Raw genomic sequence first — 23,889 nt, 5'->3', positions numbered from 1 at the left:
ATGACAATGTCTCTTCGGTTGCCAGTAACTTTGTTAAATAACGACCAATTAACGCACTTGGCTTACCTTCGGTATTTCTTCAATTGTGTTAAGAGTCCGCCGTAAGCAATTCCTCTTTTTCAAGGTACATCACTTACAACTGGTATAAAGAATTTACAAAGTGACAGTGGCACATAGTTCGTAGAGCTGATGGCCGTTGGGGCAGAAAAGCTTCACCACCATCATTCACCAGCATCATCCACCTTCGGCCTGATCGTCACTTACCATCAGGTGAGATACAGGCCAAGAGCTTCCTCGTTGTGGATAAACAAAAAGTTCTCAACGAAGACGAAGCGTGGGCAGGCCCCCCACTAGGTGGACCGACGACATGGTGAAGGTTACTGGAAGAACTTGGATGCGCGCAGCGCAGGACCGGTCGTTATGGAAATCCTTGGGGGAGAACTTTGTCCAGCAGTGGATGTCATTTGCCTGAAATTGTTTTTTTTTTAAATGTGAAAATTACTTATTTTTTCGTTCCTAAAAGTTTTAGTAATAGATGCTATCGCTGCGTAGCCAAGGGGATAATCTGTCTGTCACTGTCGCTCATCCCGGCGTATCATTTTGAGTGAGATAAATGGATAGAACCAAGACGGGCGGTACGTTAATGGTGTTAGTAGGTAGCTCCTAATAGTTTTCGCTGTAACAATTTAGTGAACATTCAAGATATATTTATGAAACACTTCTGTTACTAGAGAACGTTAAACGATTCAAAAATCTAAAATCATTATGCACCTGAAGTAAACGGGATGAACTTGACCTTTACTTATTGGGTTTTTATTGGCGATCAAGCTGTAGATCCTGGCCACACAGGAGTTGCAGCGGTGGGAACGAGAGGAATAGTCTTGATGCACCTGAAGCACTTGTTTGGAGGCAGGACAGGTGGTTTTGGACATACTTTACATAAATAGACGAACGTTAAGTAGTCTGTTTTTAACAATGTATTGGAATTTTCTTCTTCTTTTTCATCTATATTTCTCTTGTTCTACAAAGTCCCGCCTAATACCCTTAGTGTATGCTATGCTTAATTTGTGGCTAGACGGAGTTGTGAAAATATGACCATATTTATTTATTCATCCATTCTCATATTATGCAGTTTCCCAAACCTCATACGGGTGGCTCTTAACTGCACGTTGATACCGCCATATTGTTTGCCCCGAGTGCTTTCCTGACAAGTTTATGTTAATTATTTGTTGACATAATTATACTAATTTTCTTCCGGCGCCATTTTGTGTTCAGCGCTGAATTCCTATAGGGATTAAATTAATACAGTTTATGTGATTGTTTGCAATTTGTTTTGTCACAAAGCTACTATCTACTTAAGACGCTTTGTTTGTGGCAAATTAAGATTATCTTGTCTTGATTATAATGACGTAAATGACATTAAATATAATCAAAAATATTGGTACATTGTTTTTACTCGATATCTATTGATAACTTCAAATTTTTAATGGCTCATTAGCAATTATGTGTGTACTACCTACATAATTACGACATGACCATATTAATAAGTGTGGGATTTTTAAAAATAAGCAAGTAAATTATGTGAGTTCATACCTTTTTCACATTTACTTGCCGAAAACACTCGTTGTTTAAATGTGTCAACTGCATCAAAATCCGCGGTAGAGTATTTAAATAGTACTTACAAATCGTCAAATATTTTGCTCTTAAGGAGCCTCTACATGTCTCATAATCTTTTTACCCTACCAGCGCTTCGAGACCAACATTTGGAAAGTCCTGAGAAGAACCGCCGCAACTGATTGATATTATTGGCAACCTTATCAAAAAAGTTATTCGTAATAATTAGCACATTTGTACTTACCTAAGTATGAACTACTTTTAAACCATACGTTCGTTCTGTGTTATTATCTAGAAACTCTACAACTCCAACAACAAAATATATGCGGAAAAGCTCTTAATATTAACCGGCAAAATAGGCTGTTTTCTGTAATATGAACTTATAATTTAACCTCTTACATCTGTTGGAAATTGAACCTTATATCGAGGGGCTACGATCTCGCTAAATGGGTACTGCGCTAACAACTTTCTATGGAGAAACCTCGTAATTGAGAAAAGTACTAAGTTGGTAGCATAATGGAAATAAGTTCAGAAGACTTTAAACATTTTGTCAATAGGCTAGATGACAAAATTTCAATTATTTGTCCGTCAGACAGATAATTAAAAAATATTAGACTCATATTTTTTTATTTTCTTTCATAATTAAATAATAACAGTGCTACATAGAGTTGAAATGGCGCGTTACGTCACGCTTGAGTAGATTTTTTACTCAAAAGTGACGTAACGCGACATTTCAACTTAATATAATACTGTAATGTATGCTCAATGTCGTTAACAATATGGTGTCATTTAGCTTGTCTCAAGAGTCGAGCACCATTTTGTTGACAAACGTCAGTAATCGGTACTGCGCCGAAGCCATAGGGCTGACTTCGGTAAAATGATGTGTGACGCAAGGTGCCAAACTGCGTAAAATGGCGGAGGAAATACATGAAAAAGCATGAATTATATTTTGTGTAGGTATCTATTATTATTCAGGCAGTTAAAATACTGCACAGTATTAATTACACCACCGTTTTCACATACATAGTTTATTGTCTTTACAATGCAAATGGGTTACGAATACACGTGCGTGCGTCAATGCTCGCTCTTGAGTGTCCTGTCGATTATATATCCCAGTAGGTGCCGTCTCGCGTGAACAGGCCTGCTAGTACTATGTTTAGTATACAGCACTAACACTATAATGACAGTCGTAAGTAGCATTATAGTGCGTTAAGTGCATACGTGCACTGAGATAAAATTTATTGGAATTATTTCCTACTGTGGAGTTATGTAACAGGATTAACATTAATTTTATGCTAAAATAATTGAGTATATGGACTTATGCTTCCTTATTATTGTCTACCCTAGATAATCTCAAGAATCTTTATGGTCTACTAAATTATTTATTTGACAGGCGTAATGGTATGTGTTGCTAGAAGACCAGTAGCAGGCACGGGTTTGGGTCCCATTGAGAGTAGATGTTACTTTGATGAGGACGAGTTATACAGTAAAAATAAAGACAAAAAAAGCTCATTAGATTTGTCTCATATTTGGAGAATGTAGTTTGTATTGAAGTAGTCTTATTTTAAAAGGATGCCAATAATTTAAATTTCACCCTGTATACTCGAAGGCATAAAACTCATAAAAAAGTTCATAAAACTCATTTATTTTTGCAAATTGGCTTTTAAAAAGCACTTTTACACGTCCCAGTATTAACCCTACCACTGCTTCGGGACAATACATGCACGCATACCTACTTAAAGGAAAGCAGATTCCATTCTTTCTTAGGATTCGTTGTGTTTTTGTGTTGCATTTCATACATGGATCATTATTTTTTAATGAGAAATAAAACCAGAAAGTTGAGGAAAACAAGAATACAATGATATACTGTTATAAGTTATTTATGTAATTAAAGAAAAAAATGCATCTTAGACAAAGAATTATACGGGCTGAATTTCGCTACTTTGTAAACCAATGGGTTCTCTGCTCTCATACTCTATGGTATTTACATAATTCGATAAACACCGCTTAAGCTTAAAAGCTCGGTAGCCGCCATCGTCTGTATTACGTACGGTCATTTGTCACGAATTTATGCAATTTATATGGAAAATTGCCTTAATACCCTAATTGGACGATTTAAAATATTGATCAGCGCTCCAAGGCACCTAGTGGGCAATTTCACGGTATAAAATAAGTATATTTCGGCATCTCACTCTATTTTGAACTTTAAATCTGCTTTCTCAAAGGTGAAAATTGAAAAATTGATTTTACGTTGCAATATTTAAAGGGTTATAAAACTTGTTATTGAAAATGTTGCTTTGTGTCTCTTTGATAGAGTCAGAATTCCAAAGAATTCTTAAATTCAGGTATTCGTCAATATATTCAATTATACACAATATTTTATATTTTCGGCAATTTTAACGTCACTTTTATGAAAATATGACGTTATTCAATTAAGGTATATGTTTTAAAGTGCAATTTAGGCATCATCATTTATTTTTGTCATGAGACCAAAAATGAAAGACGTGTTTTTTATTAATCTTTGATAATGTTCAATATCCACCCTCAAGGTGGACCGAGGACCTGATAAAGGTAGCAGGAAGGCGCTGGATGCAGGCCGCTACCAACCGTGCGATGTGGAAGTCATTGGGGCCTATGTTCAGCAGTGGACGTCCTGTGGCTGAAATGATTTATTTTATTTATTTAAACTTTAATGCCAAAATAAATTTGTATATAAGGCGAACTTAATGCACTAAAGCATTCTCGACCAGTTTACCTTTGGTGTTAATGATGATGGTGATGACGATGAATGTTCACTATGATATTAATTTGTATCCTTGTAAAATGTAAATCCTGTAAATCCAGAAGACGTAGCGTGGGCAGGCCTCCCACTTGGTGGACCGACGATCTGGTGAAGGTCGCGGAAGGTCCCTGGATGCGAGCGGCGCAGGACCGGTCTTTGTGGAAATCCTTGGGGGGGCTTTGTCCAGCAGTGTACGTCTTTCGGCTGAAACGAACGAACGAACGAGCTATGTTGCTAAGTCATGTCAAACATCACGCCATCATTATCGGCATGGCAGAAACGACAGCCGAACGTGGCGCCATCTATCAATCGATACCAAAACAATCGTTTTTGGAATACCTTCAAGACGCGCGGCAGTTAATCCCGCATCGGCCACCATTTTGTTTTGACAGCGAAAGATGTATTACACCCTGTATGGTACGAGATTTAGTATGCCCTGATAAATTCCAGAGACAAGGTTATCGATTCGTTAAAATATTTTGGATGTTTGTGGGATTTGTGTTAAAAATAGAGATGTGACGGTCCCATTTTTGACATCTTAAAATCATTTTTTTTAAACTCAATAGTAAATTTTCTAAGGCATCATCTGTGTAATTGAAATTTTCTGATAATAGAGAATATGAACCTACAATCAACATAATTTGATCAAATCTGGTAGCATTTTCTTTTCATTTATGACTCATAAATTAATAAGCTTTTCCAACAACTAGAGCTAGAACTATACAACCTGCATTTTTAATAGAGCCTTAAAACTTCTTTTAGTCCTAAAAGCGTTGGCGTTTCTAAAAGTAGGTCTGAATATTTTATTTAAAAATCTATACACTTTTTGCACTAATTATAAAAGTTTTATTGTTTAATAAACGTCCATATTGAGACTACACATATATTTAATAAATATTTTTGCGTATAAACGCCTACTTGCACATTATGCTCCTGGCAGTTTCAAACCTGCAACTTATTCTGTTTAACGATGATGATGGTGAATCTCAAATAACTTTAATGGTGTGATAGTTATAAATCTGCATGGAATGTAAATGGCATGCACCACAAAAAGTACAAACCACGATAGCTCTTAATTCTGTCGGATCGTCCCGACTCGGCTCAGACGAAAATAAACAACCGGACAGACAGAATCCAGTCTATATATAATTTGAGTGCAATCACTCAAAGATCATACATTATACTAGCGAACTTTCTTATTAGTGGCTGTATACAATTTATGTGTTTAATTGATTAGAGAATTTTCATTGGTAAAGTCACAACTATTTTAACTCATAAATCGAAAAAAAAAATACATCGATCGTCATTCTGTCTGAAGATGTCTGTTGAAATTAGGAAGACGTAGTGTGGGCAGGTCTATCACTAGGTGGACCGATGATCTGGTGATGGTCGCGGGAGGTACCTGGATGCGGAAAGAGCAGGACAGGTCGTTATGAAATCTTTGGGGGAGCCCTTTGTCCAGCAGTAGACGTCATTGTGCTAAAACAAATGAATTATAATGCAGATTATAGGAAACGGGTGAAGCTCGCTTCTACCTTTAGCCTGATCATCACTTTCCATCAGGCGAAATGCATGCCAAGGGCTTCCTTGTTATAAATAAAAAAAAAAATGCAAAAAAAATGTCTGATAGTTTTGTTACTTTAATTTTCTGTATCAGTGATGCTTTGATTTATTGATTCCTTAGTTGGATTATTAGCACTTATATGCTTGCTAATTCAAGTTCCCTATGTTGATTCATGCCACTTAACCCTTAATATTTTTATAGATGTATAATTTTACTCCTGCTTTGATGAAAACCATCATATTTCAGTATGACACGCTTCACATCTTAACCTATGCATTAGCGCCGGTAATGTATAATAGGCTAGTTGCCTAAAAAAATTTTTTTAGTCCGTAATGTTTAATATCAAAAAATATTGGACACATATATTTAATTTGTCAATCTAACAAATAATTACATAGTTATGGTGCGTTGAAGTTGCGCACGACGTCACAACGTGCGGCATTTTTAAGCAAGCGTTGACGCCACGGGCCTCTTCTTATGAACTTTGGGGCGCTTTATCTCTTTAAATTTTCATTAGTTTGAAAAAGTGAAAAATACGTGTAGTGTATTTTTTGATAAGTTAACTGACGGACTAATTAAAACTCTTGCTTTTTGACCCAGGCAACATCCCCATTATACGTGCGCAAATGTCATTTATTTCTGGATGCCCTGATTTATCTGCTGAGGAAACGTCAACGAAATATCATAGCAATAGTCGCTTCTGTATGATGTTTTTGATATTAATGGGAGCGGACTTTGAAAGGTTAATTAAGTTTTCAGAATGAAAATGACTTTGGTTATAAAATAATCATTTTGATAGGTTTTTGTTTTTGTGTCATTATTTTACTTGGAGATAAAGGAATTTCTTGTTCAACGATCGACATATCTCTATAAAAAATATACAGATAAAAACATTAACGCGTTTAGAGTTAGACTTAAAAATAAGTACCTACCTACGTAGTTTGGATTTTATGATCATAAAATTGCATTAAGACCAATATTGAAACGGCAGTTGATGCTGAAATTTTAGGAAAATTCTAAGTTAAAAACCATTTCCATTTGTTCGCAGGGTGTTAAGTTAATTGCTTGATTTAATAGTCACCCTGTATTGTCCGAATAAAATACTGAATGCGATACCCAATAAATATAAACAGACTATAAGTCTCTCCCAGAAGACGAACACACAGACATCGCCACTTATCATGCGGACGTTTATAGATGCCCTGCTAGATTTATACAGGGTGCGAGATATTTATACCCTCTATAGACAGGTGACTATTAAAGGCCTGAAGCCGTAAAACGATTGTCGATATCGATTTTACTTTGGGTATATTGCCTACTCAGGCATTTCACTGAAGAGCAAGAGAGTGTTATTGCTTATACAAGTACCTATGTAGAAAGTAAATTAATTCAGACTTCATATCCACAACTGTACTTACAATTTTATCTGTCTGTCATAATTAAACCATTGTACCAATTTGAATGAATTTTAGTGTGAAGATGAGAGGATTTAAGAGAAAGATATTACAGGCTTCGTTTTTGCCCAAAAATAATTCTTGAAGAATAATAATTCTTGAAGTAAAGCGTGTAGTAAAAGTACTGCCTATCCCCATAGAAAGCCAGAGCGATTGATCTGATTTTTGCATCCAGCAGCATCCCTAATCTTAACTAGGTCATCGCTACATCGGGTGCGCAGAATGTCACCCGGGATTCACCCTGTTCCAATGGTCTACTTCAGTGTACTTAAAGACCTTCTTTCTTCTTCCCCAGGTGCCCTCATCGGTGGCATCCTCGGTGGCATGGCGATGAGGCTCGGCAGACGCACAGTGCTCATCGCAGCAGCCCTGCCCTACTCCCTGGTGTGGCTGGTGACAGCCCTGTCGACGAGCGTCGACATGTTAGCAGCGACTTCCTTCTGTGGGGGCATGCTGGTCTGCTCTATGACTATGATAACGCAAGTAAGTAGGTATATTGATGTAGTCTTCTTCTTTTTCTGCTAGCTGAACGTCTAACTGCTGGTCAAAGGTCTACCCCAAGGGTTTCTAACGATCTATTTAAACTACCTTGCTGACCCATAGGGCGTCGGTTCTGCGTACTATGTGTCCTTGCCATTGCCACTTCAACTTGCTAATATAATTGCGAGCATAGCCGGATGGCGGATATACCTAAGGCGCTGGATGCAACCGGCCATTGTGAAAATCATTGGGGGAGTCCTATGTTCAGCAGTGGACGTCCTATGGCTGAAATGATGGTGATGATGATGATGATGATTTAAACTACTGCTGGATTTCCTCTTCTATCCAAAATACGTCTACTGCTGCCTCCTCAAAGATTTCCAATGAATGGTCCCGTAATGGCCGCTACCAACCGGTCAATAAGGAAATCATTGGGGGAGGCCTATATTCAGCAATGGACACCTGTAGCTGAAATGATGATAATGGTCCTATAGTGACCATTTAAATCTTGAGTCGTTTTGTGACAAAAATATGAAGCATGATGTGCTGTCGATTTATTAAAGAAAACTCTGCAAAATTAGTTTTTAAAACGTATAAAAATATGTTTGGGCGCATTAAAAAAAACATCCCGTTCCCATAATTTTCTAATGACATCATTAGTGTAAAGAAAGAGTCATGTTTTCAAACATCCTCCATAGATAATGAACATAATGGTTATTGATCTACTATACGAGTAGTTCCCACGTAGATAATTGTAATTAAACAAATAATGAATGACTTATTTTTATTAAATTATATTTATTTTTAAAAGATTTCTGAACCCAATAACATTAAACTAGTAAGTGATGAACATCCTTCATCAGAAATAATGTAGAATTATAATGGTGAAAGATTTTTTCAAATCAGTCCAGTAGTTTCGGAACCTATTCAATACAAACAAACAAATCTTTCCTCTTTTTATTTAGAGTAGACATTATGTTTACCTACATTAAAACCAATTTAATCACATATCATACAATCAACACTAAAAATAGGTAAGTACTAATCAAAAAGGAACAAATTCACCAAATGATTGATTCTTTTATCCAACATACATCAATAACAAAACGTAAGGTAAAAGCCCATAAAATATTAAAGGCGATGAAATTCCATAAACCCCATGGTCACAGCCATAACAGAACAATAAACCCCATAATTAGTCAGTACATCAATCACACGAGCGCGACAAAGAATAAAAAACTACACAATGTCGCAGACGCTAGCGAGCACGGAACACGATTAGAAACTGTTACTTCTGTAAAAAGCTTTGTCTGACACACTGTCTTTGCAAATGGCGAACGTTGTATTTGATCTATTTAAAATTCAAGGAAATAAACTGTGCTGACAGATCATAAATTTACTCAGAAACGGCTAAATTGACTGAACGGTTTATCTTACTCAGAAACTTTAAAATGTCTTTCTTTGATATTTATGTGAAGTGGTTAAAATAAAGATTATTTTGTGTCGGAAACGAAACACTTCATATTAAGATTTTGATACATTCTCTCGCTTCTTATTCAATAGTTGATCAATTTATTTTAGTTCAAATTGAGGCGAAAATATTTAAAGTTAACGGTTAGTTAAGAAAAAAATTAAACACAATATCGACAAAGTGCCTATGCCTAGAAGCATAATGAATTAAAATAGTTTTCGCACTACGAACACACGCAACTCCACGATTATGAAATGTTTAACGAACTACACGCCTCTGTGTCCCAACTACTTAACTGTGAACTATGAACAAACGGCCTGTGTGCACCATAAAACCCATGTTAACACCTTTCGCACCATTCAGATTTTACGGCAAAAGGCATGCTTTTCTACCTCTGTGCTTCAAGTCAGGGATGTTATGGATATGAAGTTTCGGTTATGGATACGGTTACGGATATTAAAATAATATAATACCGGTTTCGGTTACGGTTTCGGATAGTATTAATTTCGGATTATCCGAAAGTTTCGGATAATTTCGGTTAAAAAAGTAAAATTCAAATAGCAAGATGCTGCGCAACCCACCATAAAGGTAAATAAAACAGGCGGGTATATCAGAATGGTCCCAGGGGATGCTAGACAAGTAACAAATATTAAAAATATTAAGATTTTTATCCGAAACTATCCAAAACTTTTAAATCGGTTTCGGTTACGGTTACGGACATTTTTTTATTTCGAATATCCGATAGTTTCGGTTACGGTTACGGATATCCATAACAGCCCTGCTTCAAGTAACCAAGGAAGAATAAACAAGTTGCAGAACCATCAATTAGGATGATTGATGTTTATAATTTATGCCTTTGCTTAAAAAAAAAACAATTCTTTTTCTAATTGGTGAAACTTTTCAACCGGTTGGTCGGTTAATGCATCAAAGAAAAGCGGAAATGTTCTTATAAGTAATTTTAGTTGCATGTAAACTTGGAATTGTACAGGAATAAATTCGGATTGTTGCTGTTTTCCGGCTAAATAATTTTAAAATTAGTTTTTTTAAGTTTAAAATATCTCAAGATTTTTTTTAGATTTCTTTTTAACTAAATAATAATAATGTAATTGTACTGTTTTGTAGCTGTCTCTTGCGTTTTGTCAATTAATTAATGTAGTTTTATTTCATTCGTTTCATTTCAAGTTTTTTTCTTGTTTTTGATATTGTTATTGATTTTGTCATTGATAGACATGTTCTAGCTAAACTTATAAAAAATAAGGGCACAAAAATTTTATAAATAAAATCTGCGTAGGTAATTGAAAACAGAAAGTAGGCGAAAACTAAACAAACTTTCTGGACATTCTGGAACCATCTATTCTTTACCTTCAACTCTTCCTCGAACAGAACAAAACCTATAGAAATGCTATGGAAATCTTTTACCATTGGTTATGGAAAGTGTTCACTGTACTTGCCGTGAATCTTTATGGCGTGTGTGACCCGAGTGGGAATCGAACCACAATGGTGAGAAGCGGTTGTAAAATACTAAGTAGTTTGGAAATATTATGGTTTATCAACGATAAAATCTATCATTCTTAGGGCTACTACAACCGTAATCCCGTTTTGCGGGATCAAGTAATGCATCCTCCCAAAACTGGACTGTTTCAACTATTAAAACATGAAATGTATACTACTAAATAAGTACTGACACCAAATGTAAACAAACCCAATGTCATGGGTGAACCCGTCTGACTTTGACATATTTTGGCGGGAGAACGAGACATTACGACAAATTAATACAAAAGATGGGAAGAGACAGAATATATTGTCAACTCGACAGTCGTATCGACCTTTTGTACCTATCGCTGCTAGTTGGCCGTACTTTAAACGAGATCCTGCAAAAAGCAGTTCCTCGAAAAACCGGGATGTATCCGTGGTAGTAAGCAATTAGATCTTTTATGTAGGTATGTCAAATAAAAAAAATACAATAAAACCTACTTTCGTAATACTTTATATGGTTCAGTGGTCTTGTGTTGAGAGACTACCTCGTTGAATTTGAGGTCCTGGATTCAATAAATTCTCAAATGAGACAAACTAAAAAAAACATTTGGTATTATATTTCCTTTGGATCATATCAGGCAATTTAAAAAATCTTTACTTAGGAGTATTTCAGGTCTTATTTTAACGATTTTCGAAGTTTCTTTTCATGAGTTTGTTACATCCACTTTTAAAAGGTTTCTCCTATTGCGAAAACCAGTTATTTATGTTTTTTTATGTTATTATTTTTAACTAGGTACGGTCTGTTAAACAAACTAATAAATAATAAAGGATGATAACACTGAACTACGCAGTTATTTTGGCTATTTTTAAAACATTTTTTATATTTTATTCTAGCTTAGACGCGCAGCTTCGCTCGTGGGATATATTAAAGTACTTTCGATTTCTTCATCTTGAATAATTGCTTGAATATGTATAACTCAATGCCTATCTTTTATCTTTTAACTCAAAGGTGACTGACTGACTGACTGACATAGTAATAAAACGCCCAACCCAAACCAATGGACGGATCGGACTGAAATTTGGCATCTGCTAAGAAAGGAAACTCCACCCCTAAGGGAGGAAACGGCATTCACGCGTACGAAGTCGCGGGCGGCCGCTAGTTTGTAAATAAAAGTTACGCATACGCCTCCAAAATAAACTTTCCAAATATTTAAAGGTATCGGTTTTGAGTGATTAGACACGTTTGTTACAAATTAAGTCACGCCAAATATCATATTCGGTCGCAGTTATATTATTTCTTTAGATAATGTACATACTTGTTTTAAAGAGTAGGATCGCTACAATAAAAACTTTGTGAACTACGATTGGTTGAACTGTTTATGTTTGCTATACGGTCATACAATAAGTAATAGGTAGTATAAGCAACAACATATAGTTCGTTCGTTTCAGCCGAATGACGCCCACTGCTGGACAAAGGCCTCCCCCAAGGATTTCACAAAGACCGGTCCTGCGCCGCCCGCTATGCATATTATTATATCAACAACATACAATGAACAAACATTTATTTCAATAATCTTTTCCTTCTCCCCAGGTCTACGTCACAGAAATCGCCGTACCAGAGATCCGAGGATGCCTCAGCTCAGTCCTCAAGATCCTCAGTCAGATCGGCATCCTTATCGCCTTCTCCCTAGGAGCCTACCTCAACTGGTATCAGCTGGCTTTGGTGGTAGCAGCTGCCCCAGTACTTCTCTTCTTTGCCCTGATCTTCGTCCCTGAAACACCTTCGTCCTTACTCTTAAGGGGTAAGGAACAAGAAGCTGAAAAGTCCCTCCAATGGCTCCGCGGCCCCGACGCTGATATCCGCCAGGAATTGGCCACGATCAGAACCAACATCTTAGCCAGCAAGCAGTACAATGACGGCAATAGCTGCAGAGTCAAGATCCTCCTCTCCAAAAGACTGACCAGACCTGTTCTCATCACGTGTGGGCTCATGTTCTTCCAAAGATTCACGGGAGCTCACGTCTTCAACTTCTACGCTGTATCGATGTTCAAGAAGACTTTGAGGATGATGAATCCACACGGAGGCGCCATAGCCACCAGTGTCGTGCAACTCCTGGCTTCTTGCCTCTCTGGCATGCTCATAGACAACGTGGGGAGGCTGCCATTGCTCATGATTAGCGGCGTTATGATGTCCATAGCGTTGGCTGGGTTTGGATCGTACGCGTACTACGAAGACGTCATCAGAAACACCACGAATATAAACCACGCCGAAGCCGGGGCATACGATTGGATCCCATTGATGTGTGTCCTGTCATTCACCATAGCGTTCTCTTTGGGAATCAGCCCCATATCTTCTCTTTTGATAGGAGAATTGTTTCCTTTAGAATATAGGAGCATAGGCAGTGCCTTAGCTACTAGTTTCAGTCATCTGTGTGGTTTTGTGAACGTCAAAACTGCTGCCGACTTTCAAGATCATATAGGACTGTATGGACTCTTTTGGATGTACGCAGGTATATCGGTACTGTGTCTACTTTTCGTAGTATTATTTGTGCCAGAGACAAAAGGCAGAGAGATAGACGAAATGGATCCTAAGTACGTTGAGTCTTTGTGCATAAACCGATAGTATTGGCTTGAGTATTTTCTTTAGGGTATAATTTAGTTCGATGCTCTGGCATAGATTTTTGTCCAGTATTATCCATTCGACAGTGATAGAGAGCGTGCCTTGAAGCACGTGAATTCGTGCTAGCCTTCTTAACATATCTTCTTAAGATATATTGTTTATATCTACCAGTTTTTCAACTGTACCATTTGTTACAGTGAGCATTTCTGACAAGTATTTAGTTGACTTTGGAGTTTATTCAATGTTATATCGAATTGACTGTTTGTCTTCCATTTTTAGCGGTCTGCTCTAATTCTTTGAATGTTAATGACATTGGTTAAATAAAATAAAATGTTTTAACTTTATAGATGATTTACCATGTTATTGACATTTAAATAAAGGTGTTACAGATGTCCAAATTAGTAGTAAGACATGAAAATATTAGAACTGACCACCGATGTATTATATTATATCTATCTAAATATTTAGTTCCTTTAGTATGTTTCAAAGACTCAACTTATCAAAGTTCCTTCTATTTACAATTTTTAATCGATCTGAAATGGGAAAATGCATTAAAGTATATATTTTTAATGAATTAATTTACTTTTTATTAGTAAAAGAAAATGACTTTTTCCTTGTAAACTTATAATGAAATACCTGAACATTATAATTTCTTAGTACAAAAATTATAGTCTTTCATGGCATGATTTTGGACATATTATATTGAAATTTTATATGAATTTGGTATTGTAAATATGTTATTTAGGGCAAAACGTGACTTGTAACTTATGAATAAATCGTTGTTCTTTTGTAGTATGGTCATAGTATTGAGATTAGGTAACTCTACTTTTTAAGAGTAACATTGTTAATGAATTGTCATAATATAAACGAGAAAATATATAAATAAATACTACTTACAGAAAAAGAGATTGAATTAAATTAGGTAATTTACCTGCCGGTATATTTTTATTACAATCGAAATTCGCCTTGTTAAATACAAAGTTTTTATTACAGCTTTTAAAAAGTAGAGTCACCTTAAATACTATGTAAATAACCGTACCAATAATAAGATAAGTACGGGTATGATGTTGTATGCGAAATTGGTATTTTTCGCTTTAGATATAAATAAATATGTATTTATACAAAATTTGCCAAGACTTTTATATAATGTTTTTGGACCAGTGAAATAATATTTTGTAATACGAGTATGTATTTTAATATGTTATTCTCTACTTCCTGATTAAAATTTGGTGCTAAGCCGGTGCCTTGCATTTTCCAAATAATATATAAACATTGTTAATACTTACTTTTGTAAATATAAAACAGTATTAATAAGTTTTGTAAATTTAAAATATTTTATAGACTTTTAAGTGTAAGGGTGTTACAAATTTAATGCGTTGCCATAATTAGACGACTTACATTAATTTTATTGTTCTAATTCTAATATGTACTTAAAAAGTCGAATTTAAGTGTTTCAATAAAATCTTGGAAATGAAATCAACTACATTTTTTTTACTTTTCCTGTATTTCCTGCTACAAAACTCACAAAAACCAGAATTTGTGGATATGGTCACAAGAAATCACATTGAAAGTGACAATTTGGCAGAAGCAAAGTTTTGCAACAAACATGCCAAAAACAGTCAATTTAAAGCCATAAAATAACTCTCTCCCTGTTAAAAAAATCCTTCAAGCTAAGCTGAAATTAGACTTAAAACACATCTAATAGTTATGAAAAAATATTTTTGTCAGCAGTGGGACAATAAATAAGTGTATACTATGCAGATAAGCTGTAGATCCTGGCTATACAGGAGTTGCAGCGGTGGGAAATTGTATAACAATGGTATATTTACTTCTAAGTTCCGATTCGACCAAACTTTTATCCGTGAATAACTCCTGGTATAACTGGCAGATTGAGAGTTTCAGTATGGGAAATAAATGTCATAACTGACAATATCATCATCATCATCATTTCAGCCACAGGACGTCCACTGCTGAACATAGGCCTCCCCCAATGACTTCCACATCGCACGGTTGGTAACGGCCTGCATCCAGCGCCTGCCAAAACTGAAAATATATTCTGAGATTAATATTTACTCTTGTTTGGTCGAATCCACACTAAGGCTGGGTAGCACCATCTTACTTTAACTTTGACAAACGTCAAAAATCTGTCAAACTCCATACAAAAAACACCGGTTATCGTAATAGTTACAGTCAAAGTAAGGTAGTGCAACGCAGCCTAAATAGGTGTACTATTAGTCGATGATTATTATCTCTGGTCCACCGCACCATCAACAATCAGGTGCTGATCACAAATGATAGTATTAAGCAACTCGCACAATACAACCGGAAGTATGATCAGGAATTCAGGAGTAATGACGTCACGCCACAGCGAGCACGCTCCATCGAGTCTGGCAATGGAGACGTCATGAGCAAATTCCCTTTTACCATTAACAATATTCTAATAGACCAATCACATCCAGATAAACTTTATGACACCTTGTCTAATTGTAATAGATCTGTGCTATTCTGCAACAAAAATATAAAGTGTGATGTGCTGTTGAATGCACAGTGTAGCCTTCTTGATAAAATAGATTTTACTGATTTTGTTAAAAGTTGTTATTATAGCGATACATATTACGATGAAGGCAAAAATCACGAAAGAAGGTCTATAGACGTAACATAATAACATTATGGTCATGGTCGCTTGAGCGTGGGCTATCTATGCCTTCTCCAAAACTATCAACTCGAAGATACACACCGATATAAATGTTTGATTTGACCGATTGTGTAAAGAGGGTGTTTACAATTAAATGGTTTAAATGCTAGGTTCTCGATTTGTTTACATTGTTAGTTCATAGCCAGGCCTTGTTCAATGAGGGTTTTCGCGATTGAAAAATCCGCCAGATGGCAATACGTAGACGCGAGGTCCAAATGCTGCGTGATTGGTGGATTTTGACAAATCTGTCAATGTCATGTCAAAAACCACCAATCATGCAGCATGTGGACCTCGCATCTACGTATTGCCATCTGGCGGATTTTTCAATCATTGTAACGGTGTATTCACCAATGTGGATTACTTCTTTTATTTTGTAAAATTTAATTTATCTTACATGAATTAATTCAGTAAAATGTACCTATAAGATAACTATACACTAGCTTTCCGCCCGCGGCTTCGCCCGCGTGGAATTTGTGGCTTTCTATTGGTGAAAGAATTTTGAAAATCTATTCAGTAGATCCCGAGATTACCCCTTACAATTTAACAAATATACCTACAAACACACAAACTTTACCTCTTTATAATATTAGTATAAATAATACTTGCTATGCCCTTACAGGATGAATATGATGTACTACCCTACCATTTACCAACTGTCAAACCACACATGTAATGCAAATAAATTATTTGATTTGTGGCCTTAAAACGTTTCCTTGTTCCATCTACTAATCGAAGATGAGACCTAAGGTCTCCAACTGCGTATCCACTACACTGAGTTTGTAACATTACAGAGCACTTTGCCACACTTGGAACACATTGCTATTACAAATGGTCAGGCATCATAGAGGTACATTTTGAGACATTAAAAATAAAAAAATATCCTCTAATTTAGTCATATTTTATTCTAGCAACACTTTATTTGTTTTTTTTTTTTATTTTATTAAAACAATTCGTAGGCAGGTAGGTAAATAATTAAATAGAAGTTGGGTTTCGTGGTTCCGTGGAGGGGGGTAGTTAAACTGAGTGAGCGAACATGGTCGATCATATTGAGATGTTTTAATGAATTAAATATGAGTCTAATCATTAGACTTTAACAGACAATTTCTTGTGGTCTAAAGTGTAGTGAAGTGATAAGTAAATAAATAAAAAAAGAACTTTTGACGTCAAGTTGCTGGTAAGTACGAAACGCAAAACCAATACTGTCATATAACATTTTGTCTTTGAAATTGATTCGATAAAGTCATGTTTGACTACTGTTTTGTAACCTCAGGGCCGTATCACAGCCGTAGCGAAACGATCACTGAGTCTAATACATAAGAAGCAACATTGGTAAAAGAACTGTACCTACATAGTTAGGTATTTTATTCACCTACCAAATGACGTCTACTACTGGACAAAGGCTACCTTCAAGCATTTCCACAACGACCGGTCCTGCGCCACCTGCATCCAGGTACTTCCCGCGACTTAACCAGATCGTCGGTCCACTTAGTGGATGGCCTGCCCATAGGTCTTCCGGCTCGTGGTCGCCACTCAAGAACATTTCTGCCCCAACGACCACGGCACGCAAACTATGTGTATTTCGAACTCCTCCTATGTTCTTCTGATTAATTTCGTTGCGGGTCCAATGACAGTTTAACTTTCCCCCGGGACAAACTTGACCTTCATTGGTTGGGTTTTTGTGGCGGTCAAGCTGTAGGTCCTGGCTACACAGGAGTTGCAGTGGTGGGAACGAGAGGTGGGAATAGTCCCGTTAAAAACTATGTGTGTCGCCCCACCTCCTGCTACTTAATTTTGGAAATTCTGGCTATGTCAGTTACTCTGGTTTTCCTGCAGTAATCTTGGTAAATTATAATACAGTCTCATACTTATTCAGTCTGAAATTTTGGCATGAAGGAGTAATGCTTCAACCATACCAACGCGTGCAAATCGCCATCGCCCGCGCGCGGTCATAGGTAAATAACAGTGGGTCTAGTCAAAACGCACTTTAAAATCGCAAACCCATCGCAAACCAGTCGCAAACAAATAAACTTAAACTAGTTAAGTTTGTCAAAGTTAAACTAAGATGGTGCAACCCATCCTAAAGCTGTTTTGACAAATCCGTATCCCGATGTCGTTTTGACAGCTAGTTTGACAGCGAAGCATAGACGTAAACAGAGAGCAGAAAGAAGGAAGAAACTAATTTTAAAAAAAGCTAATAATAGTAAAAACAATCGCAAAGTCATAGACATTTTGTAACTTTTATTCGATTTTGAATGAACTTTTATATCGCCGCGTCGTTGGTGGTTCAATGTGCATTTTGGCTGCCATTTTCCGATCGAATCGAATTACTGGTGACGCGGCGACTTACATTAGCGAAAACTTTCTATTGGTTTGCGATGGCATTTTGACTATAGATGACCCACGCTGAACTGTCCCGCCAAACTCAATGACAGGGGGGCGCTACCATCGTTCAACTTTATGGTTTCCAACATGGCAAAAATCGGAACCAGCGATTCGGTATTGACGGTGGCGCCCCGCTGTCAATGTCATCGATAGGACAGTTCAGTATTTTGGAACTATAGACCCACAGTGTTGCATGAACTGTCACGGGTCGCGCGACCTGTCATTGGCCTATGATCGCGTTGGCGATGGCGATCTGCACGCATTGGTGTGGTTGAAGCTTAACAGTCATTTGTCCCTTTATCGTTATCACAAGCTTTCCCCTATAAATAATATAAGTATGGATAATTAGGTAGACAGAAATCTTGCTCGTACCAAATTAATATCTCAAGTCTACCTACACAGGCACTCTATTCAAAGAACACTCGAAGTCAAGTGGCTTCTAAGAACACTTGAATCGAATTGAAGATTAATTAGAAGCACTGAGCAATTTGATTACTATCTTACTTTGTAGGAAGCCATAAATATTATATTTTAATAAGCACTCGTAACAAGATTTCTTCAATATTGCTGTCTAATTTGTGTTCCAGACTACAAAGAAAGCGGTTTGGGGACAAGACACGTGGATATTATCATCATCTTCATACTCGGTAAGAAACATTCTTCTCCTATTATACTATAGATATTTACTGACTGAAGCTCGTCTCGTGGTCTACATCTCCCTGAGGGAAAGTGGTGATCAGGCTGAAGGTGGAAGCGAATTTTAATCCTCAACCATAAAGGAACTGGCTGTGCATCAATTATGATGGCTCAATAGGACTTAAGTAAATAACAAGCTCCAGGGCACGAAAATCATGCGGTAACAGATATTCGCTTATTTTAAGCATTGAATAAAAACTAATTTGTGAAGGACAGGTCCTTTACTTTGACATTATGACTCATTCTTGATCTGCCTGCCTAACATACTTACTTATGTTATGCCGCTTAGGACGGAATCACATTAAAATCGGATAATCAGATTAATTAATTAATCCCTTCCTGGTAATCACACCAATAATAATTACCAAGACAAGTTCAGAACATCATCATTCATCTACCTATGTAACCACTGATCACAGACGCATCATTTGTAAAGCAAATAAAGTATTTTCAGAATATTATTATTTATGTTTATCTGCAAAAGAAGCGTTTTATCAGCTTAAGACCAATAAAATCAAGTTGATATTAATCAGGTCAGTAGTTCATGGATGTCATTGTTTTGTCAGAATGACGCCAGCGATGTCAGCACTTCCTAACGAGCGGGCAACGCCCGGGGGCATAGGGCTGCAGTGGTCTTGCATACATGAGGTAGGGATCTAAGGATAGATCTGATACGGATTACATATTAATTTAAACTACCTTTTGTCAGAATAACGCCAGCGATGTCAGCACTTCCTAACGAGCGGGCAACGCTCGGGGGCATAGGGCTGCAGTGGTCTTGCATACATGAGGTAGGGATCTGAGGATAGATCTGATACGGATTACATATTAACTTAAACTTAAAGTTTAAAAAAAATATATTCAATAATCCATTAATTTATTAAATAATCGTATTTTTAAATTTTACCCATGTTTTTAAATAACTTTTAAATTTTATCTAGGTACTAGGTAAATTATAATTATTGTCTCCAACGTTTACACATTTACATTTTTTGAAAATTTATTATTAAGATATGGGATGTAAAAGCCTGAAATAAAGACTATATTATTATTATTATTATTATAAACTACCTTTTGTCAGAATGACGCCAGCGATATCAACATTTCCTAACGAGCGGGCAACGCCCGGAGGCATAGGGCTGCAGTGGTCTTTCATACATGAGGTAGGGATCTGAGGATAGATCTGATATGGATTACATATTAACTTAAACTACCTTTTGTCAGAATAACGCCAGCGATGTCAACATTTCCTAACGAGTGGGCAACGCCCGGGGGCATAGGGCTGCAGTGGTCTTGCATACATGAGGTAGGGATCTGAGGATAGATCTGATATGGATTACATATTAACTTAAACTACCTTTTGTCAGAATAACACCAGCGATGTCAACATTTCCTAACGAGTGGGCAACGCCCGGGGCATAGGGCTGCAGTGGTCTTGCATACATGAAAGAGGTATCCGAGGATAAATCCCATGAGAGCAAGATCTGAATAGATCTGATGCGGAAAACGTTCAAACAAAATCCTAGAAATAGGATTTTGAACGGACGTCCACTGCTGAACATAGGCCTCCCCCAATGAATTCCATATTAACCGCTTCGTAGCGGCCTGCATCCAGCGTATATGTATACTTCGTACATATAGCATAATCGGGTATCATTAGCCATAATTTTTCTTTCATTGCAACACTGTTGGACAAAGCCCCCTCACGGGTTTACACAAGGAACGGTCTTGCTCTTTCCGATTCCAGGTGTTTTCCACGACCTTCACCAGATCGTTCAAGTTCATTTTGTTGTCTAAGGGATAAGTTTTAATAATAATGAGTCAGAGAAGAATAGGGATGATGACTGGGTAATGAAATCGAAATTATATTTAGTCCGTCAGGCAGATAATAAAAAAATTGTATTATAAGTATTGAGTTGAAATGTCTCGTGACGTCACTTTTGAGTAAAAAATCTACTCAATCTCTGTCTGACGGACAAATAATTGAAATTTTGTCATTTAGCCTATTATCTTTACATATATCTTTCGAAGCGTAATCTCGTGTGCGACGCCAATCGATACAGCGTCCGATGCAGTCGGCGCATAACGAGATGCGAGCGTTTTGTTTATCGCGTTTCGCTGCAGCAGGTGTGACTGTTTGTTTGTTTTGGAATAGGAGTTATTAAATATAAATAAATATAGGTACTAGCGGCCGCCCGTGACTTCATACGCGTTATTTTACCCCCTTAGGGGTGGAATCTTTCAAAATCCCGTCTTAGTAAGCACCTACGTTCTAAAAGGAAACCTCATGCAAAACTTGAGACTAGCACTTGTAGTTTATGTATGAGATATCGTGATGAGTGAGTCAGTCAGTGACCTTTGTTCTATATAGAAAGTTGTCTGTCATTTTGTCTTGGACTAAGTAGAGCTCTACTCACCTATGTTGTGAAACGCCATGGGTCATATTAGGCCTGATTTCTAAACTCATCCTTGAGTAGAAATGAGCGTACTCAAGCTGCAAATCTGAATTCTGAAACCGGGCCTAAATAACCTAAAGAATAACAAAATTTTAAGTTTATACTTGTAAAGTAGGAGCACATTTTTTTACAAGTCTACTTCTAATTTAATTTATAATCATAAATATCCCGAACACTCACTAATAATGTAATGTTTAGTCTACAAAACTTTAGATAAAGAAGTCATAATCATGAAATATTAACATAAACTTAATCGATTAGTCACGTTTTTCTTTCCATTAACAAATCGTAAATTAAATGCTATTGTTTTTGCGATAAAAACGCTACGTTATCATCAATTTTGAACCCTTTATCAGATGCGTTGGTGGTGTAATGGTCAGCATAGTTGCCTTCCAAGCAGTTGATCCGGGTTCGATTCCCGGCCAACGCACACTTTTGCTATTAAAATTTGTAAATCACACATTATTATTTGGTCTAGTTTTGGATCATGGCTTCGCTTCCAATTTTAGGGTCTCATAGAAACAAACATGACGTGGGAATATATTTTGAATTGTGTTTAGATTATTTCATGGTACACTAAGAAAACTGAGTTTTTTTTCGCCACTTCTTAGCACCAGCCGTTAAGTTGTCCCAAAGTGGTGGTAGGGCAATTTACTTATATTGGGACGAATTTGAATTTTAATACAAATTAATAATCCAGTAATAGCTTTCATTCCTGTCAAATACAAAAACAAATTAAGCTCAGATTATCAACAAACAAACATCCATCTCTCCAGGGATTCAAAACCGCAACCCTCGAGTATACCTAAATACCAGATATACCGAACAAATTCTAAAATGGCCGACATTTTAGGGTCGATACAAATCGCTCGCGTCGACAATTAAAACGTCTCGAATCAAAGACGCGGGATTAGATCGTTTTAGCGAGATGACCTAAAGCCAGTTATCCAGGTAAAACTGTACTTTCTTTGAGATTATGAGATTATCGCCGTATGCTTTGGCTGTGGTCTAGAGAAGTTTTAGAAAGAGCATGGCTATATTTTTTGGCTGAAAAACTATACATGAGTAAGATTCGCTTGCTTATAATCCTCCCGTTCGTTTCCACTAAATAACGTCCATAGCTGGACGAAGGCCTCCCTCCAAAAAAAAATTACACAACGACCGGTCTTGTGTTGCTTACATCCAGGCTCTTCCCGCGACCTTCTCTAGGTCGTTGGTCCACCATGTGGGCCAAGGTATACACCGTCTTTCGTTCCATAGTTTCCACTTGAGCACGTTTCCGTAAATGCATTTATGCATTTTCGCATCCTTAATGGGTAACATAAATGATGGGAAACGCAGCGTGGGATGTCCACCCACAAGGTTGACCGACGACATCATAAAGGTAGCAGGAATTAAGGCGCTGGACGCAGGCCGCTACCAACCGGGCAACATGGAAAGCATTGGGGGAGGCCTATGTTCAGCAGTGGACGTCCTGTGGCTGAGATGATGATGAACATAAATGATGAGGCAGGCGACAGAGAAAAATGTAAAATATGTAAAAAGAAAAAAACGTAAATTAAATGCTTCCGAATTAAATGAGGGATGGTTGAAATGGTTCTATAAAACCGTTGAAAATAAATTAAGATGTAGCTTCTTTATAGCTTTGCAGTGGACGACGAACTTGCTCATAAAGAATTAGATTAAATTCTCTCCTTAAGGAAACTCCGAAAGAAGGATATTGTTTGGACTATTTTTAGTAACATTTAGCGCTCAAACTTTGTTATTGGTTCACGTAACTTTAGGAATTACGTAAAATCCAAGTAATTAGTTAAAATACCGGATTGTATAATATTAAGGCATGTTCCCACGGGGCATCCCGCTTTTTACAGGAACTGTTTTTGTGCAGGATCCCGTTTAGAAATAAAGTAATTTATAATAATACTGTCATATCAGTATCCAGGAGCTTCCCGTGACCTTCACTTTTAGTTTTTTATTGCTCTTTTATTTTATTTTTCTATTTTATTATTTGACGATTTGTAAGTACTTTTTAATGGACGCAGGCCGCTACCAACCGGGCAACATGGAAAGCATTGGGGGAGGATCTATGAGATAATGATTGTTAAAAACGGTGGTGGACTGTATTATAGAGAGGCCTGCCGGTGGTGATTGTGGTATGCCACTAGAATCAAGGAAACTCCAAAAAAGGGCCAGAACATT

At 36.9% G+C, this 23,889-nt stretch overlaps 1 protein-coding gene and 1 non-coding gene across 2 annotated transcripts; both read left to right on the top strand.

Annotated features, from left to right (window-relative positions):
• The first annotated feature begins 7,714 nt into the window (after window positions 1-7,714).
• LOC114356093 (facilitated trehalose transporter Tret1) lies at window positions 7,715-14,607 on the top strand. Its single transcript, XM_028309180.1, has 2 exons — window positions 7,715-7,897; window positions 12,433-14,607. Exons 1-2 carry the CDS (start codon window positions 7,739-7,741, stop codon window positions 13,462-13,464), a joined length of 1,191 nt encoding a protein of 396 aa, XP_028164981.1. The 5' UTR covers window positions 7,715-7,738; the 3' UTR covers window positions 13,465-14,607.
• Window positions 14,608-22,048: 7,441 nt separating this feature from the next.
• TRNAG-UCC (transfer RNA glycine (anticodon UCC)) lies at window positions 22,049-22,120 on the top strand. Its single transcript has one exon. It is a non-coding gene; the product is annotated as a tRNA-Gly (tRNA).
• Window positions 22,121-23,889: the final 1,769 nt, after the last annotated feature.

Source organism: Ostrinia furnacalis, unplaced genomic scaffold (genome assembly GCF_004193835.3).
Source record: "Ostrinia furnacalis isolate ACB-3 unplaced genomic scaffold, ASM419383v2 OfSCF2638, whole genome shotgun sequence".
NCBI classification, from domain to species: Eukaryota; Metazoa; Arthropoda; class Insecta; order Lepidoptera; family Crambidae; genus Ostrinia; species Ostrinia furnacalis.
Note: the sequence above shows the minus strand (reverse complement) of the source record. Positions and strands in the feature narration are given on the sequence as shown.

Bases quoted from the DNA above. Each gene is read 5' to 3' on its own strand.
- LOC114356093 (XM_028309180.1), top strand. From the start codon at position 7,739: ATGGCGATGAGGCTCGGCAGACGCACAGTGCTCATCGCAGCAGCCCTG. The intron at 7,898-12,432 runs GTAAGTAGGTAT...CCTTCTCCCCAG, and splicing joins CTATGACTATGATAACGCAA to GTCTACGTCACAGAAATCGC.